At 42.8% G+C, this 19367-nt stretch overlaps 1 protein-coding gene across 2 annotated transcripts in view; it reads right to left on the bottom strand.

The window, feature by feature from the left end:
* The window catches only part of BLNK (B cell linker), an 82320-nt gene that overhangs the window by 47449 nt on the left and 15504 nt on the right, over positions 1-19367 (bottom strand). For both annotated transcript variants that reach the window (XM_059901083.1, XM_059901084.1), the window contains exons 2-3: positions 11672-11737; positions 7331-7380 (exon numbers count right to left, since the gene is read on the bottom strand). In XM_059901083.1, the coding sequence (XP_059757066.1) occupies positions 7331-7380; positions 11672-11737 (116 nt within the window). The remainder of the gene's footprint in view (positions 1-7330; positions 7381-11671; positions 11738-19367) is intronic.

The raw sequence follows: 19367 nt of genomic DNA, 5'->3' as shown, positions 1-19367 counted from the left end.
TCTTTACCACCTGCTTGGCAATGGACCAGTGCTTTAATTGTTTAAAGCTCAGTTTCCTCGCCTGTAAAACAAGGATAAGAATAGTGCCTGCCTCATGTTTTTATGAGAGTCAAATAATGTAATACATGTGAAATGCTTTGCAAAGCCTGACACCCATTAAGTGCTGTGTTAATGTTATTCACTGTTATCTTAATAAACCCTCATAACGATACCAATTCGACTTCACTCTAATGGTAACCACGCGGTATGGCTACTACAAAGAGTGGATCCAAGAAAGCCTCTAATGTAGTGAATAAAATTTTCAGGAGGGTAAGTTCAAGTTGAATATGGGCCAGGTGGTGTGGGATTGCAGGCCCCTGCCAAGGAGCTGAGTTGCTGGTTGGGCCTCCTTGTCAGGGAAAGCCTCTTCTGTTGTGCTGTGTACCTGGTTTGGGGTTTATCCTCTATTTACTGTGTCATGATCCCATGCTACACATCCTTCCCTTGCCGGGCCCAGGCTTTGCGATTCCTGTGGCCCTCCCACGCCCGAGGGCATAGCACCTGGCACTATGCGACATGTGAGAATGGCCAGGATGGCTCCATCCCAGCATCTGCTCCAGGCCAAGAAATGCAGGATTTTGAGCTTGGGCCCTGGGGTCGGGCTGCCTTGCTCAGAATCCTGATTCTGTTATTTTCTAGCAGTGTGACCTTAGGCAACCTGTTAACCTCTGGGCCTCAGTTTTCTCATCACTAAAATGGACATTATTTTTAGCACCTGTATCATAGGATTTTGAGAGAATGAAAATGAAATAGCACATGGAAAGTACTTAGAAGAGTACCTTACATAGAGTAAGGGCCCAGTGAATGATGGTTATTACTATTAATTTACTTTCTCTGTAATTCTCACAGTTACCTGAAGGATAGACATTCTTATCTCCAGGTAAGGAATCTGAGGCTCGGGGAAGTTACAAAACTTTTCTAGGTTCAGTGCTTAGGGGGCAAAGCCAGGATTCCAACCCAGGCCTAAAGGACCTCAAAGGCCAAGATCTTCTCACCAAGCCAGCCTCTACAATGGAAATAAAAGACCTAGAGTCTAGAGAAACAATCATGTATCAGAGTAAGGATGATCCAGGGTGGTATAAAGTTTCCTGGTGAATGTCCCAGGACCTGATCATAATGCCAGGTGCTGGGAGAGTTTGGAGAAGGGTGCACTGAGTGAGGGCTGAGAGGTTACACAAGGCTGTGTGCCGAAGGTGGGACTGAACTGGGCCTTAAAGGATAAGTGGGGTTTGGGCAGGAGAATGACGATGAAGGAGGGTGTCCTCCTTCCACCCCCAACACAGGGGTTTTTGTATCAGTCCCAGAAGCATGGCTTAGCCAGTGGATGGAAGGAGGCATCCGTAAGGCACAGGTGCGCACAGAATGGCCGAGCTGCACTGGAGAGTCACAGGGAACTACGCCGACAGGTAAACAAAGCTCGATTTGTTGCCAGCCAAGGGGATGCTCCGGCCTCAGTGGGCACTGCAGGTTCTGGTGACAAGCTGGAGATGGGGGCGCTGACGAGCCTGGTGTCTGAGTAACCCAGGTGTGAAGAGACAGAGGCTGAACCAGACTGGGGGTCTTGGGAATGGGAAGGGATGGCTGCAAGGACAGTAAAGGACTCTGTGTTGAGAGCTTGAGGGAAAGGGTGAAGGAGAGGGTGTGAATTCAGTCTCTTGGTGGGGGTCATCAGGAGCACCAGAGACCCTGGGCGGACCTGGTGGCCTCCCAGCCATGGGCATTGAGAGGTGCACTCCATAGCTGCGTGCAAACACACAGCCTCGCTGTGGCCCTGATTCCACTCTAGAAGCAGTGCTCTCGGCCACTGGGCCCTGGGCATTTCCCCTCTTTGTGAGCTGGTGGTGGAATGCAGGAAACCAGTGGGAAGACTTGCGGCAGGATGCAGGAAGCAAAGAAGGAAGGAGGGTAGTCTAGCTGTGCTGGTGGGACAGACACAGGGAAGGAACCGAAAGCAGAACCACAGAGGCTGCAGGGGAGGCAGTGAGCTGACAGTCCCACTGGGTACACCCGAGAGGAGAGAGATGTGACTTAGCGTGGGGAGCTGAGGCCAAAGCCAGATCCAGGCTGGCTAGGAGAGATGATTCGCGTCTAAATACTTAACGTCTTAGAAATTCCGACTGTCTGTATGTTCATTCATCCTTCACAGGGCCCTGTTGATGGGTGTGGGTGTGCAGAAATTGGGGACACAGTCCTGGCTTAGTCATCAGCTGGCTGTATGACCTGGGGCAGCCACTGTACCTCTCTGGTCTCCAGTTATCCCTAACATGAGAAGCTTGAATTGGGTGATCCTTCAGGACTTTCTAGGTTTTAAAATACCTTTGAGTCCAAGTTTCATTCTTCTAGTCTTAGTTCCATGAGGCAGCACTGGTGTTGAATACAGCTCTCCCTATGCTCAGCTTTGCTGGTACCACCAGTTAGAGGGTAACCAGGGAGACAAAAAATCAAATGAATGCTGGCTTCACTAAGGACACCAGGAAAAGGGTAAAAGCAGGTTATATTTCACTCTTTTGTAGACACAGGGTTGTTATGCATAGTCTGTGCTTCTGTGGTGGGCATTTACCCAGCAATCCCTGTCTAAGTATCTTTCTTTGCCCTGAGGTCTCCCTGCTTTATCATTGCTCCATCTCTTCCCCGAATGTTATCAGCTGTGGGAGGAGAAGGTGGACCTCCTGGGGACATGACCACAGCCCCTGGATGTCAGGGCCCTAGGGTACAAGGAGAGAGGCCTTGTTCAAACCTCTCAGGGGCTTGCAGAGTGACCAGTGGGGCTTCTGCAGTGACCCCAGAAGACTCTGGGGGCACCACGACTGATCTCCCCTCCCCACCCTCCCTCTCCAGCCGGACCTTAGACTCAAAGATAGAGGAGGCTGCTCAACTCTGAACGTTCAAGAAGCAGGTGTCAATGTCAGAGGCTCTGGGGCTTTCAGAATAGTAAATAATAAATGCCCCAGAAAAGTGTAGCCATCCCAGCTTGGGCCACAGGGAGGAACAATGGAATGGAAGCCTGGGGTGGGTCTTCTTTTTAGTGGCTGCAGTAACCTTGGACAGGTTACGTAATGTTCCTGAAACACATTTTCCTCATTTGTGAAACCGAGATAGTCATTTCTATATAAGGTGCTAATGGGAGATTAAATGAGCTAATGTCTGTAAAGAGCTTAGCATAATGCCCAGGACAGAGTAAACACCCAATGTGTTTTGGATATCTTCCCTTCCCACAACAATGCCAGCTGCGCAGGAGTAATACAGTTTGCTCAGTGGGCCGTGAGCTCCCTGCCAGCAATGTTCCCTCCTCAGAGACCAAGTAGGGTTGTGAGGTCTGAAGTGAAAACAACAGGCTGCACACTGGCCTGACCTGCATCTGTAGGAGGTCCAGGCCTCCATTCTTTGTATAATTCAAGCTTTGTCCTTACACACTCCACTAGAGGGACTGTGGTTACTCTTTTCCTGACCTCTGGGGGGCGCTGGCCCTTTCTATCCTCTGCTCTCTGAAGTTCAGCATCACCAAGGTCAACACACTCTCCAGCTTGGCTTAAAGGGTTTGGGAAGCGATTTGCTTCCGGAACTGGGAAGAGGACATAATTCCAGCATCCAGCTGAAACAGGTGGGGCTGTTTCAGAAGCCTTGGGTGGATCAAATCTGCACAGACCTCCAGGGAGCACTTGATAGGCTTCCTGGGCTCAGGAGGTCTGGTGGGCTAAGGTCTCCAAGCACTGGGGCCTCCAAGGTCCTTGAAGATGCCATGGGTTCAGGAGGAACTGTCAGGGTTGGTTTCTGAGGCCCCAGGCTTGCAGCTGTGCAGGGACCCCAAGGCTCAGGGAAAGTAGCTGGAAATGCTCCTGGGACATGAGTTGGGGGGGGCAGGGAGTGGCAAAGGGGGTACTAAATGCAGGTGATGATGATGGTTTTGCCAAAAGGACCTTTTCCAGGGACTGAGTGTAAGAGCAGAGAGATTAGGCAAGGCCGTATTGGTCTGGTGAAACAATAGGATGAATTTTAGAGATTCTGGAACTTCAACAGATTTGTCTTTCAGTTCAGGAGAATCAATAAGGACAGAGTTGGTGGTTTATAGCAGGGTTTCTCAAATGTAATATACATTCAAATCCTCTGGAGTTCTTCTTAAAATGCAAATTCTGATCCAGTAGTTCTAGGGTGGAGCAGAGATTTTGCATTTCTAACAAGCTCCCAGGTGATGCTGTTGCTGCCAGGCTAGGAATTACACTTTGAGTAGCAAAGGCTTAGAAGACCTGACTGGGCCAGGTTTCTGTGTTCCAAGCGAGATTAAGTACAAATGTACTGATATCAAGACTATTTGGGGGGTTTCAGGGAAGAGAGCAGGTGTCTGAGGTCAAGAAAGGGAACACTTCTGAGCATCAAGGAGATTGGAAGAGGCAAAGTTCTAAAGCCAGGGAAGGTTAGGAGAGACTTGCTTCATCACTGGGCCCTGGGCTCCCAGGACTTGTGTTTCTGCCAGAGTGTTGAGTATTTGCTTTGGCGGGAACCTAACAGATCTTTTGGTTCAGTCCTGCATGATCTAGATAAGGAGAAAAGAGTGAGTTGTCCAAAGTTACACAGCCATTTAGCGGCTAGGCATTGAAGGACCTTGTATGCAGGCTCGGTAGTTTGCAGTTCTTCTTGTTGGTGATGTAGAGCCATGAAAATATTTAAGCAAAGGTATTTCAGAACAATTCTCTGGTGGAGGTTGAGAGGACCCCATGGAATTAGGGATTCAGGAGACTACTTAGAGGCTTTTGTTCTAGGACAAGCAAGAGATGACCAGGGTCTGAGCTGTAGCCATGTAAATAGAGAGGGGCAAAAATATTTGAGAGACACTTAAAAGAGAGAATGAATAGGATTTAGAGATCAATTTTTTTGTGTAGAGGTTGAAGGAAGAGGAGGAATCAAGGATGATCTCCAGTGTGTGTGGGTTAGGCAAAAGGGTGAATAAATCATGAATGCTCCCTGTCTTCTGCCCTAGTAAAAAGTAGAGGAAAAGAAGGGGCCTGGGTGAGGGGATGAGCAAGGAGACAGTTGACTATGAGGAGACCATCAGGAGACATCCATCCTGAAGTCAGATAGATCAAATTGCCTCTGAGCTCCTAATGTTTGTGTCCAGCATCTCCAGTGCTGTTGGGTCATCTACAAAGTGACAAATGTTCCTGCTAATTCTCCAGGATTCAAATTGAATGTCACCGTCTCAGAGAGACCTTCCCTGACTGCTTAAGTTGTTCCCTTACCCCCTACTGATTCCCTATCACTGCATCTGCCATGTTCCTTCACAGCAGTTACCATGTTTGGTAATTTGTATTTACCTGTTTGTGTTCTGATTTATTATGTGACTCCCCACTAGTCATTAGGCACTTTAAGGTTGAAGACTATATTTTGTTCCTTATTATATATCTAGCACAGTGAGTGTCAAACAGGACACTCGTGTAATATTTGTTGAGTGAATCAAAAACTGTGTGGTATGGCTGAAGCACCTGGAGATGTTTATTCTAGAGAAGAAGCCATTCGAATGACCTCACTTCTTAACTCTATCCTTGAAGTTGCACAGAACAACTCTGTTTCCCCTTTTTTTAATATTTAAAAACTTGCACTGTGTCGCCACCAAGAGAGACTTAGGAAGCCACAAGAAATGGACCGCATCTTCATCCCTCCAGGGCTGTCTCTCCCTGACTGGACCAGACAGGCTTGGGAATTCATCACAGGAGGTGTCCAAGTGGAAAGTGGGCCTTGTGTGTGGTGCATGGTTGGGGGGGGGGGTATCTTTAAACATTGGATTGGATGTTAGATTATATGACCTCTGGGGTCCCTTTTAAACCTGAGACTCCATGAGTCCATATTTTCCCATCAAACCTTTGGGTGCCTAACAGGTTCAGTCTGCTTTGATTTCTTTTCTTTTTTAGAACTTGGAGGGGAAAATGTATTTGTTCTCTTTAACTTTTCTTGTCTTTTTTGGCTGCACCACTAGGCTTGTGGAATATTAGTTCCCCAACCAGGGATTGAACCCCGGCCCTCCACCAGGGAATTCCCTCATTTGCTTTTGATTAAGTAGATTTTAGACAAGATTGGGTGTGTTCAGGGTGGTATGGCCATAGACAAAGTAGGTAGATTTTAAAAGTCAGGACGGGGTGTTTATTCTTTAGCTCCAAATTGCAAAGGAATCCCTTAATCAACTGTCTAGGCTTGCTGACTGATTGGCAATGTGAGGTCAATAAATACTGTGTGACCTAGTGAGATCTGGAAAGTGACCAATGGGTCAGTGACCAGACTTGGTATGCTGGTCAGCATTTCTGAGTGTGATAAGATTTCATCAGTGCCCAAGGAGAACTCAACTACCTGATTTAATGCTATCTTTTTTTTTTTTTTTTTGATTTAATGCTATCTTGATCAGTGACAGAAAAAAATAAAATAAAATAGTAATCATCCTTTAAGGTTGTGATTTGGTTTTAGCTGTTGCCCTATAGAGGAAGAGTCTTCATCAATGTCTGTAGCTTTGTGGTTTTCACTGAGGGCTGTATAGATCTGTCCACATCCAGGACATCTTTATATTTAAGCCAGTAGAAAGAGATTTTAGACCTATCCTCCCAATGCGTCTGTTCTAGAAAAAGAAAGTGTGGTGGATAGTTTACTTAGCTTACTGCTGCCATAAACACTACCAATCTCAAGACTAACTCCTCTTCCCTGACAAAGTTGATCCTAGGTGGAATGGGGTTGAAGGGCTAAAACTTGGAGAGCACTGATTAACTATGTGCTATCAGTAATTTATTCCACACCCCTCCCCCCCCCACCTCACTGACCCTCAAGTATCTATTTTAACAATTCTTTGTCTAGGAAGCCTTCCATTCCCCACTTCCTGCACATTCTCCACCTCAGATTAGATTAGGTACTGTTGCTATGTACTTCCATAGAACTTTGTGTTTCCCATCACGCTGAATTGTAATTGCTTTTAATATCATTTATCTTCCCTTCTAGGCTATAAATTCTGTGAATATGGAGACTACATCTATTTTATTTTCACTGTATTTCTACTAAAACCTTGTATGTGCCTGGCACATGGAAGTTGCCTAGTACATATGTGATAAATAGGTGAGTGGATGGATGGATGGATGGATGGATGGATTGAGGGACTACTACCTCCCCACTACAGTCAAATGCCTAATAGATTTGGTCATTCTTAAAATTAGGATGGGCTCCTTTTGTTTTCAAATGAGTAGAACAGTGTTCCCTCTTCAAGAAGTAACTGTGAACATTAGATTAGTCAAGAATCCAAGTATCTTAGAAATACTCTTACCTGAGGCATAGTCCCTTCGCGGAACACTTGGAGGTGCTTTGACTTTCAGCCTGTAAATAACAAATTAGACAACTGGTCAGTGAGTAGGACAACTGTTGTCAAGGTCCATGATATAAGCATGTTTAGAGATAATGGATAGATAACCAATAGAATAATAGCTTCTTTTGGACTCATCACATTGAAAGACTAAACGTACTGTAAACGTAGCGAAGCCATTAGTCAGCGGTTTCCCACCTCTCCCCATCTCCCCAGTGTGGCTGTGACTCGACAAAAGTGAAGTTGGGAGGTGAAAAGGCTCCGAGAGGCCAGAATACATGTAAGCGCTGAGCTCAGAGGTTCAAGGAAGGTAAATGTTGATTGGTTGGTAGGAAGGGAAGAGAAGATGAACTCTATTTTAACAAATAATTTAATAAACGCTTTAAATAATAGTAAAAAAATTAGCTATAATCAACAGTTTAGCTGTAGGTTGGACTGAAATTATTTTTGTACTATTGAAAAAATGCCAAATAAGTGAGCAGTGAGTGTCTCCAGGTTGGGGATTGTGATATTTAGATTAGAAGTTGAACTGTTTCAAGCACTCTCAAAACTGCTATCTTTATGCATATATAAAATGTTCTGAATATTCACAATGCTTCCCCACTCATTAAAAGGAGAAAACTAAAATTACATTTCAAAACTGTATCCCAGTTTTTAGGCTTTTTACAAGTTCTGACAACACTTTCTCTCTCATTATTTGAAATGTGTAAGGTTTATAGTAAATTATTATTTTTAATAATAATTACCCATTTTATTTAAGAATGATTTGCTTAGTGAAATTTAAAATATATATAAATAAACCTATATAAAACCCAGTAGCCTTCATATACTAAAATATCACATCTCTTTATATAAGCAGTGTATAAAGTAACCATTACATACAAAACATATTTCATTTTGGGGGGAAAAAAGCGGTACAGAAAATCATGTTTGATTACTAAAAACAAGCCTTATAAACCAGAACTGTAATGTTGCAAAAATAACAATATTTATATTTGTCTAGAAATTCTGCTTTTTGTTTCCCCAAAGGCTCTCCTGTTTATTATTTCATTTAATTCTCAGCAAGCCAGCAGGGCGAGCTGGGAAGACATTGTCATTAGACCTATGATGAGGTCCAGAGAGAGATTGTCCAAGGTGCTGAAGGGAAGAAAAACAAAAACAAAAGTGTATCTGGTGCCAGATCTGTTCATGACACAGTAAGATTTCAAAAAACACAAACCAACTCTTACTTGTTATTGCCTTCCTTTCAAAAAAGAAAAGAAAAGGTATTTTAATACCCCCAAATGTGTGAAGGTCATCATCTCAGAATAAAGGACAGACTCAAGAGATTACCGTTGGTCACTGAACACCGACCAAGAATAAGAGGTGTGGTTTGGGCCTCACTGAGCAGCCAGCAGCTGCATGCCAACCCCCAACACTTCAAGGTCCTTATTTTCTCATTTGGCCATGAACCAGTGACAACTCTGTTATGCTCTTCTGTTAGGAAACCAGTGTGCTCAACTGTGCTTCCTCCTTTCAAGGTGGCACCTGTTGCTTGGTTACGAGTGAGAGCTTAACTTCGGGGCACTTAGACCCAAAGGGCCATTGACTTCACCCAGGGTAATGACTGTGGCAGCCATATTTTCCAAGCTGAGAAGAAAACATGGTTTGTCAAGTAAAAGTGCATTTAGGGATAATGGGCAGAATGAAGTAGAAATTATATGGAAAAATTTGAGCTCCATGGCTTCTGTTAAGTATGACTGGCCATGGAATAAAGAGACATTTTATACAAAGACTTCATATTATTGAGAGAATTGGTGTATTGTAAAATTGGCAACTGTGGGATAATTAATCTAGAATTGCTAGTAATTAAAACAATGACTGGCAGGGTTCTCTCATTTCAATGAGATTCTATATATATCAGAAATAAGAAATGAAAATAATCACACACCTCTCCCCATCATAGGACAGAACACGAAGACAAATTCTTCTCCTGTATGAGATGACTACTGCCCCACGAGCAGAAGACCATTTAAACTATTTTATGATGATCAGTTATACATATTGAAACTCGTTTACATTTTATAGCCTAAAAACACCACAAAAAGTGATTTCTTACTCTTTTTTTTTTTAAATTTATTTATTTTTTGGCTGCATTGGGTCTTTGTTGCTGCGTGCGGGCTTTCTCTAGTTGTGGTGAACGGGGGCCACTCTTCATTGTGGTGCGCAGGCTTCTCATTGTTGTGGCTTCTCTTGTTGCGAAACACAGACTCTAGGTGCACAGGCTTCAGGAATTGCAATACACGGGCTTCAGTAGTTGCAGCGCGTGGGCTCAGTAGCTGCAGCACGCAGGCTCTAGAGCACAGGCTCTGTAGTTGTGGCGCACGGGCTTAGTTGCTCCACAGCATGTGGGATCTTCCTGGACCAGGGCTCGAACCCATGTCCCCTGCATTGGCAGGCAGATTCTTAACCACTGCTCCACTAGGGAAGTCCCTGATTTCTTACCCTTAAGTTTAGCAAAGACCAAAAAAAAAAAAAGATACTCTGTTCTGAAAGCACAAGGAAATGAGCTTTTATCCACTATTGGTGGTACAAAATTTTTGGACAGCAATTTGGTAATATCAAGCAAAATTTCAAGGGCACAAATCCTTCTACCCAGAAACTAGAAATTTCAGTTCAGTAATTTAGCTTTCTGGTACATTCAAAGTCTGCAAAGGATATTTATTGAAGTATTATTTGTGACAGGTAAACTAAAAGAAATGGCCACAAAATTTTGACAGATATTATCAAATTGGCCTCCAAAATGTACGTTTAAACTCCTACTCCCACTTTAAAAAATGTCCACCAATATGTAACTGGTTAAATGAATAATACATTTATAGTAGACTATTAATTATCTGTTTAAAAGGTATATGGTGGGCTTCCCTGGTGGCACAGTGGTTGAGAATCTGCCTGCCAATGCAGGGGACACGGGTTCAAGCTCTGGTCCGGGAAGATCCCACGTGCCGCGGAGCAACTAAGCCTGTGTGCCACAACTACTGAGCCTGCTCTCTAGAGCCCACGAGTCACAGCTCCTGAGTCCGCATGCCACAACTACTGAAGCCCAGGTGCCTAGAGCCCGTGCTCCACAACAAGAGAAGCCACCGCAATGAGAAGCTCACGCACCGCAATGAAGAGTAGCCCCGCTCGCCATAACTAGAGAAAGCCTGCGCACAGCATGAAGGCCTAACGCAGCCAAAAAATAAATAAATAAGTAAACTTAAAAAAAAGGTATATCGTTATTTTTACATACTAACAAAGAAAGATGTCCGTGATTTAGCATTAATTAAAACCAACAAAGCAAGTTGGTAGAATGTGTATGTGGTATGATGCCACTCATGATGAAAATGTATGTACATACAGGTATGGACTATATCTATGTCAGTGTGTGTATGTGTGTGTGTAAACATACACATATAGATATATAAACCAAATTCACTCATGCTGTGTCCATTTCGGGGAGTGGGTTAGGGTGGGGATGGGAGAAGTGAGAGATTTTGACTTTGTACAATTCTGAACTCTTTGATTTCCTTTTTCCTGGTGAATCTGTATTACTTTCATAAAAACAAAAACAAATAAACCTTAAACAAAATCTTAACAGAATACCATTTCCCCTTTCCTCTTGACTTAGATTTTGAGTGGCAAATGCTGGTATGTACAATGTACAATTTCTATTCTCTAAAAAACAAAAACAACAACAACAACAAAAAGAACCTTAGGGACGTGTGTGTGTGTGTGTGTGTGTCTGTGTGTCTGTGTGTCTGTGTGTCTGTGTGTGCAGGAAGGTTTGGAATTCTAACTTGCCCTCTTCAAGTGCCAATTGAAAACACCATTTTAAGGCCATAATTGAAAAAGCAGAAATCAAAATATGGAAACAGTTATAGCATCCTAAAGAAGTCAGGCTGTGTTCTTGCAACTTCTCTTTTGGATTTCTCCAAGTGTGTCCTAGTGACCCTTAGCTAAGTGGTCAAAGAAGCTGACTGTCCTGCTTCTATAAAGGTCTCTTTTGATGTTTGCCAGGCACCTTGAATGGCATAGCTCAGCTTTCCAGCAGTGAGAGAGAAAAGCAAGGTGCCTGAGTACCACCCACTCATTCACCATGTTTCCTGAATGTGGGTCTGACCACCATGACTCTAGCCATGAGTAAGAAAGTGTCACATGCTAGAGAGGTTGTGACTCATCACTCGGGTAACAGGGAAATTTTGTGTTCTTCCACTTAGTGCAGGCTGACATAAGATGTTATTTACATAAATAAGTGCTCACATAGTGCTGTGGCATCTAACTTACTTTTTGATCTTGTTCATTATTCCACCTTCATTGTTCTTGATATCATGGACCATTTTTTGAAGCTGCCTGTAAGAAATGAAATTAAACATAAAATATTAACAACTAGGTTGATTTTTTAAAAAGTCTTCTCTCCTTCCTGAGTATAAAAAAAAAAAAAAAAGAGAAAACAACTTACCATAAACCCCCAAACAGCATGAATTATATTGTATTTCATTAAGTTGACCATTTTCTACTTGAGCAGAGGGAAGGTGTGACTGATTCTATAAGGAGTGTGGTCACTGGGCCATGCCCCCACCTGTTGAAGTCTGGGTCAGTCTCAGGCTGTAAGAGGAATTCTGACTCTCAGATATGTCTGCTCTGAGGAGACATGTGAGCTATCACAAGCCTCACTGTTTATCACTTATTGTCCTCGGAGCATCAACATTGCAAGGATGGAGCTACCTTGAAGGACACAGTATAGACAGAAATCAGCCTCAAGATTTTTTTTTCTTGGTTAACTTTACTAGGTAGAATCTGGAAAATTGAACAGATATCTGGAACTTCCGCAGAACAAAAAGTAATATGCACAAAATCGAAAGATAAATGACATGATGGAAGAAATATTTGCAACACATAATAATAAGAAGAACTACATGTTTTGATTAACAAAGAAATTTTACAACTCAGTAAAAAAAAGCTTAAAAATGTGATAGGAAAATGAGCAAAAGATGTGAACGCAGAGCTAACAGGAAAAAAATGCCAGTGGCCAACAGACCAATGAAAAGTTATTTAACATCACTTATATTTAAAGAAATCTAAATGGAAACAATGAGATATCATGTTCTGTCTATCAGATGGGCAAAACTTAATAAGCGTAATAATTCCCAGGGTTGACAAGTGTATGAGAATACAGATATTCTTGGGAATATAAATTATTACAATCAATATCTGTCAAAATGTAAAACCACCATGCTTTTTGACCTGGAAATTCCACTGCTAGGAATTTACCTTATGAACATAGTCACAAACTATACAAACATTATACATATCAGCATGTTTATTCCAGAATTATGTGTAATAACCCTAATCCTTCCTGCCTTTCCCACTAAAAACACCTGGAAACAACCTAAATGCCCATTTATCATTAAAAGGGAACTAGTTAAATACACGTTGATAAAACCATAAATGGAATACCACAGACCTTAAAAAAATACATCTATATTGCTGATATGCTATATTGCTATATTGCTGATATACTCTGATACTCGAGATATTATTAAGTTAAATGAAAATGGAGGATGAGGAGAAAGAAAAGAAAGAAGGAAAATTCAGAATATGCATATATTTTTTTGTGGGGAAAAAAAGACATACATACATGTGTGCTGGTATGGGCATAACTTTTTAGAAGGACATGCAAGAAGTTGTTAAATGGTTTTCAAAGCTAATTGTAATTAGAAAAGTTTATAGATTAAAAAAGGGGTCAGAGTATAGGACCATGTTTTGTTTTCTTCGTAATGATTTTCTAACTTAAAATATATCTAAATAAAATTTCACATGGTTCTGCCTTGAAAGAGTAACATATTTGAATTGACCTTCCAGGCAAGCCTTTCCTTTGTTCTGAGAAAGCTATTTCATTGGGCCCTTTAGTTAATGAAATGTAAACTTGTATATAGCCATTGTTCTAGAAGAAAATGGACTTTTTCCATTAAAAAATGCAGATTTTTCTCACTTTGGGAGCTAAGCCCTCTGTTAGCTAATATGAAGAGTGGTGCATAATTAGGCTTAGCATAGGTCTAGGGAACCCCATTGATTGGAATTGGAATCTGGGAGAACTAGTCTCTTGGACTATGTATGGATTTATGACTCATATGCTGCAAAGTTTCTCAGTGTAGGGATGGAGCAGTTGAGAGGATGAGAGGACAGCTTGTCAGAGGAACTCCGTCTGGCCTGGCCTGTTTGCGTCCTCCACTAAGTGTTAATTTCAGGCTAACTCTCCCGTGCTGATGTTCTGCTGTAGTTGTTTCCTGAGGGCCACTGGGCATCAAGGAAATGGCGGAAGATTTATTGCATAAGTGATAGACATTCCTACTCTCAACAACCTTGGGAAAAGGGAGATTGTCAAACAAGAAGTGGGAACTTAGACTGGGGATTTGGCGGAGCTCTTTTCCCTTCTAGGTCTAATGACTGTGAGGACCTGGAGACCTGAAGAGCACAGACAAACCTGAGGGGTTTTCAGTGGTGGGGAGCTGGAGGGGTGGGGAGGTAGCTCTGAACCTGAGACTGGGTCTGGGCCTCTGCGTTGAGAAGAGCCATCCACAATGCCATCAGTAGCCATTTTCAATGAGATAATTCTCTTTATTGTCCCTGAATCTTCAGTAGTATCCTGTCAGGATCTGCAGCCCAGCCTTGGTTGGGCTGTGGGGAAGAGAGTTTCCCATTGGCACGGAGCAGTGGAGTGCAGAGGGAGGACAGGCTGGAGAGTGGAGAAGAAAGAGAAGAGAGACTTCTTTCAGGACATCCTTAAGGCTGCATCTTGGGGAATCATTTACATAACTGGGGGACCCACTGAGGGGCCCAAGTTCAGATATGGGAAGGTCAGTGCCAGTCATAATAAGGAAATGAGGCCACATCTTATATCGCCAGTTAGGGAGGCTGGGCAGGTTGACTCCATATGTGTGAGAGCTCAGCAAAGCACCGGGCTCAGCGGCAGAGAGAAAAGGATGGATGAGAGAGAAGAGGACCAACTGGCCCATCAGAGACACACGGAGGGTCCTTCAAGCTGGACTCTTGAGTTACCTCAGAACCATACAGTATTCTAGAATTTGTTCACGTACATCCTGTGCAAACCCCTTTCTCCTTTACCAGAGGAACTATAGAGAATCTGTGAGATAGAGGAATGAGTGAAAATGAAAAATAGGAGGTCTGGGAGTAGAGAGGGAGTGAGATTGAGAGAGAGGTTGAAATGGATTGATTGGAAAGAAATTGAATAATTTCAAGTGGAGAGCAGAGGGCACCCCTGGTTATAAGCTGACTGTAACCGAGTGGAATGTCTTTAGCCTAAGTTAATGCCTAACCGGGTAAAAGGACAAAATGAGCCAGAGTGAAGGATCCTATCAGAGTTCCGTCAAGAGTGGGACACAGGCAGAGTAATAGGGAGCCAGCGGCTGATTTGCATAAGTGACTTTGCTGTAGGCGTAGACAAACAGATGTTACAAATAGTTGCAAAAAAGTTTGATGTAATTTTGTCATTTGTTCAACTTGGTAGTTGATGCTTCTTGGCATTTCCTAATTACTTTTAATTATAGATTATTAAAATAATTATAATCTATAACTATAGTAAATTGTTGAATTTTTCTCCTCCCTCTGCATCTCATTCACACAGACCCTGACGTCCACAGACTGCTCAGTTACAGCTGCCAAACTTAGGTTACCTTACAAGTCAGTGTCCCCCAAACCAAGAAAATGTGGTAATGCTCTCAGCTCATTTTATCAACTCTTCATACACTGTGTGATGCACAGCTTTTGCTGCCCTCTAGTATCTTGTGCTCCATTTTGGAGCACATTTTTTCCTCTACCACAACTTGAAGGATATGCAATAGCAAAGAAATGTGCACCTGGACTGTTTCAGGAGAGGATTCTCTTGAGCTGAACATCAGTTGTTTCACTGTGTTAAGTTGTGTTAAGTTGTGTGTGGGTGAAAATAGGTAAGGCATAAAAGAGCTGCACTTTGATTTTCCGTTTCTGAGATATCCTTCCATGTCTGGGAGAATGATAATAGGATCACAATGTTCTAATTTTTTAAAGTTGTGGAGAGACAGCCATGTGTACGTAACAAAATAAAACAAAGAACATAGCTTATCTAATACACATTTTAAAACAATATTAATATGTAATTTTTAAGCAGTATGGTATTTACGCATTTAAAAATGGTGAACAGGTAATATAAATAATTATATTTATTATTCCTTGTATAAACCAAATTGAATTTTATATTCTCTCCTTTGCCATTGTTTAAAAATTTTTTTTCAAAGTTTTGAGTTAATATCAACAAACTTAGTTATTTAACAACACACTGTAGTAGTGTGGCCCTGGCTGAGCATGGATCTCAACAAATTTAGATCCCACGAGGTCCTGAGAGAGGAAAAATCATCATTTGAAAGTTACCAGCAGTTTTTTGCCTTCAAAGAAGCAGCTTACTTTAGAATCTGACAGACCAGTTGTCCTCACACCAAACTGCACCGGAATCACCTGGAGGCCCTTTGAAACCCAGAGTTTCACTCCACCCCCAGAGTTTCTGATTGGGTACGTCTAGGTAGGGCTGGAGAATTTGCATTTCTTTTTTTTTTCTTTAAAGTTATACAATTTATTTATTTATTTATTTATTTATTTATGGCTGTGTTGGGTCTTCGTTTCTGCGCGAGGGCTCTCTCTAGTTGCGGCAAGTGGGGGCCACCCTTCATCGCGGTGCGCGGGCCTTTCATTATTGCGGCCTCTCTTGTTGCAGAGCACAGGCTCCAGACGCGCAGGCTCAGTAGTTGTGGCACACGGGCTTAGTTGCTCAGCGGCATGTGGGATCTTCCCAGACCAGGGCTCGAACCCGTGTCCCCTGCATTGGCAGGCAGATTCTCAACCACTGCGCCACCAGGGAAGCCCAAGAGAATTTGCATTTCTAACAAGTTCCCAGGTGGTGCTGACTCTACTGCTCAGAAGCCCACCCTCTGGGCTCAGCTGTGAAGGGTCATGCCTTTTCCCACTGCGGGCCTTTTAGTTGTGTCAAGTAAAGCAAACACCTGCTTGAGGAAAATTAAAATCCTTGTTAACCCCCGTGCAAAGTTTCAGACAGAGAAGCTGAGTGGTCAGTTTGGTAACCTGATTTGGACGTATTCTTTACCAGACTGTCACTTCTTTATGGGACTTGATTTTTCTCTGTGTGAATTTAGACTACATTATGCCTGTATATTTTTATTTTTCTTATAGTCACTTTCTTCTTGAGCCACAGTTTGTAAAAGCTGCAGAGTGGAGATGAAGGGGCTACAGGAAGGATGTGCCCCTGACACTGTGCAGTAATCCAGAAGCAACTGGACCTGCTCGGAGCGGAGTGCTGTGGCTGGGATTTTGCCCTTCCTCATATGGTGCTCTAACACGGAATAGCACGGACTGTGGTGGCATTGGGATGAAGACACAACCATAGCCCTATCTGTGGGGGGTGTGCTGTCCTTGCTGTCACTCGTCCTGTGAAGACTGCAGTCCAGAAACCGGCAGTGAAGAAAATGAGGATGAGGTCGGCAGGTCTTGGGCTCTGGTATCGGGATGTATCCTGTCTTCCTGGGGCCTCCTGGTTGCTGGTCCCTGGACTACAGGTTGAGTTGGCCTCTAGTAGCATTCATTCTCATGATGCAGAGGTGAGCTGGCACTCTGGCTGGGAGTAAAGCAGGGAGGACCTGAGGAAGGGTCCAGGACACTAAGCGAAGCCTTGACTAGTAGCAAATATAAGTCATTCTTTGTGTTATACTTCCCTTCTGTTATTCCTCAAACTTCAGTGAAGTCTTATTAACTCTGTTAGGACTGTAGGGGAATAAGGGATGGGTTGGTGGAAAGAGGTGGAAGGAGCCCAAGAAATCCAGATGGAACCTAGAGGATACCCTCTGCACCAGAGAATGGCTCCTAGAGACTGGTGAATGGATCTGGACACAAGCAAGAGCCAGAGTAGAGATGTGGGACGTGCAAGCAGCCCCAGGACACCCAGAATCCCAGGGGAAGGAGTTCTGTAAAAGTGGGCTAGGGCTACTATGATTTGAATGGCAAAAGATAACCATTTTTCTTTTCTTTTTTTTTTCTTTTCCTTTTTGGACTCAGGTAAGTAGTGGCTGGTTACACAGGCTGTACATTTTTTAATTTCTGATGATTTCTGATTTAAAATGTAATATGTGCTAAGTAAAAGAACCCAATCTGAAAAGACTACATACTGTATGATTCCACCTGGAATCTGGAAAAGGCAAAACCACGGAGACAGTAAAAAGATCAGAGGTTTGTTAGGAGTTCAGGAAGAGGAAAGGATTTTTAGGGAACATGGGATTTTTAGGGCGGTGCAACTATTTTGTATGAGACTGTTAATGGCAGCTGTATGCAATAGATGTTCATTGTAGATGAACTTGGGTAGATTTCCTCCAGGCCGGAAGGTACTCCAGAATTGGGTTTTATTATTATTGTTGTTGCGGTGGGTTTGTTTGTTTGTTTTTTTTTTGGTAGTGGCAGGGAGGGTTGACTGAGAACACTCCCCAACCTGACGTGGCTGATTGGCACGGAAGGATGGATTGGTGGGATGCAGAGCTCCACTAGGGCTGGGATTGGGGTGGGGGACACTGGGAAGGCAGCTGCACGTGGCCAGATCAGCAAAGAGTAGTCCAAAAACAGACATATTTCACTAAAAACCTTTCTAATAATTTTTATTATATACAGGACATGATTTAAAAGATGGTACCATCTGCAAGAAGTGCTTTTTTTAAAGCTTAGTAGAAAAAAAATCAGAAAACATCTTGTTTTCCTTTTAGCTTCTTAGTGCACTCACAGAGGACCATGAAAAGGCAGGTTTTAGTGTATTTTTTTCACTCTGTTTTTCTAGAAAAAGTGAAACGTAAAGCAATGTTAATCTGAGAAAATTCCTATTTAATCTGGATTTAGGAATGGAGTAAAGAGGATTTCATATTCAAGCAACTCTTCACAAACAAAGAGCAGGCAACTCCTTCCTCCTTCTTCATCCCCCACATCTTAACCTAAGCCCAGTTCTGGAGTTTCATCCTTTCAGTATGCGTGGGGCTGGTCCTTCCCCTGAAGCCAAGATCCAAGCCTACAGCTGCCCCTTTGCACCAGGAAAAAGCTGTCTCTGCCAGTGTACCTCTCCAATCCATGCTCTGAAGCTTTGTCAGGGCCTATTCAGCTAATGTTTCTAAAACCCAGGCCACTCCCTCCTCAAGGGCCTGCAGCACCCCAATGTCTACTGAATCAAGCCTGGCTTTTTGTTACTCTTGGCCGAGAGTTACTCAGTCTCGCCCTGAGTTCCCAGAACTGCAAGGGTGACTGCCTGTGAATTATCTACACCTACTTGGTTGGGTACCCTTATGACAGCTACCTGTGCTCTCCTCACAACTGGCCTGGTATCTCCAACTTATATGTTTCTTAGATCAAATTGGAGTAGAAATATCTCTAATATTGTCTTTGGTATATAGAGAGGCAAAGAAAACATCCAGTCTCTTAACTAATTCATGTTATGAACGGATTTTTAAAAATGTAACTATCATCACTAGGTCTGCTGATTATTTAGCTGACTTCCTCCTTTTACAGGAGTTTAAATGATCTCATTATTGACTCTGGATTTCTTTTTTAAGATGCTACTAATCATTTTATGGTATATTTTATTTTTGTTATTAAATTTAACAAGTAATTAAATAATCTGGTGTTCTTGGATCTTCAGGCTTGAAATTTCCAAGCTTTTTTTTTTTTTTAACTTTTTCTCTCTCTCACTGACTATTCATCTCCTCTCACCAGTTACATCAGTTCATCTTCAGACGCATCTTACCCATCTCTGTACCCTCCTATCCACTCCTTCAGCTACAGCCATTGTGACCTCATGGATGGTGGACTATGCCAGTGGTCCCTCATCTTTTGTTTTTCACTTTTTATTTTATATTGGAGTATAGTTGATTAACAAGTTGTGCTA

This window comes from Balaenoptera ricei, chromosome 16, assembly GCF_028023285.1.
Source record: "Balaenoptera ricei isolate mBalRic1 chromosome 16, mBalRic1.hap2, whole genome shotgun sequence".
Taxonomy (NCBI): Eukaryota; Metazoa; Chordata; class Mammalia; order Artiodactyla; family Balaenopteridae; genus Balaenoptera; species Balaenoptera ricei.
The sequence above is the reverse complement of the archived record's forward strand: the minus strand, read 5'-3'. Positions and strand labels throughout refer to the sequence as shown.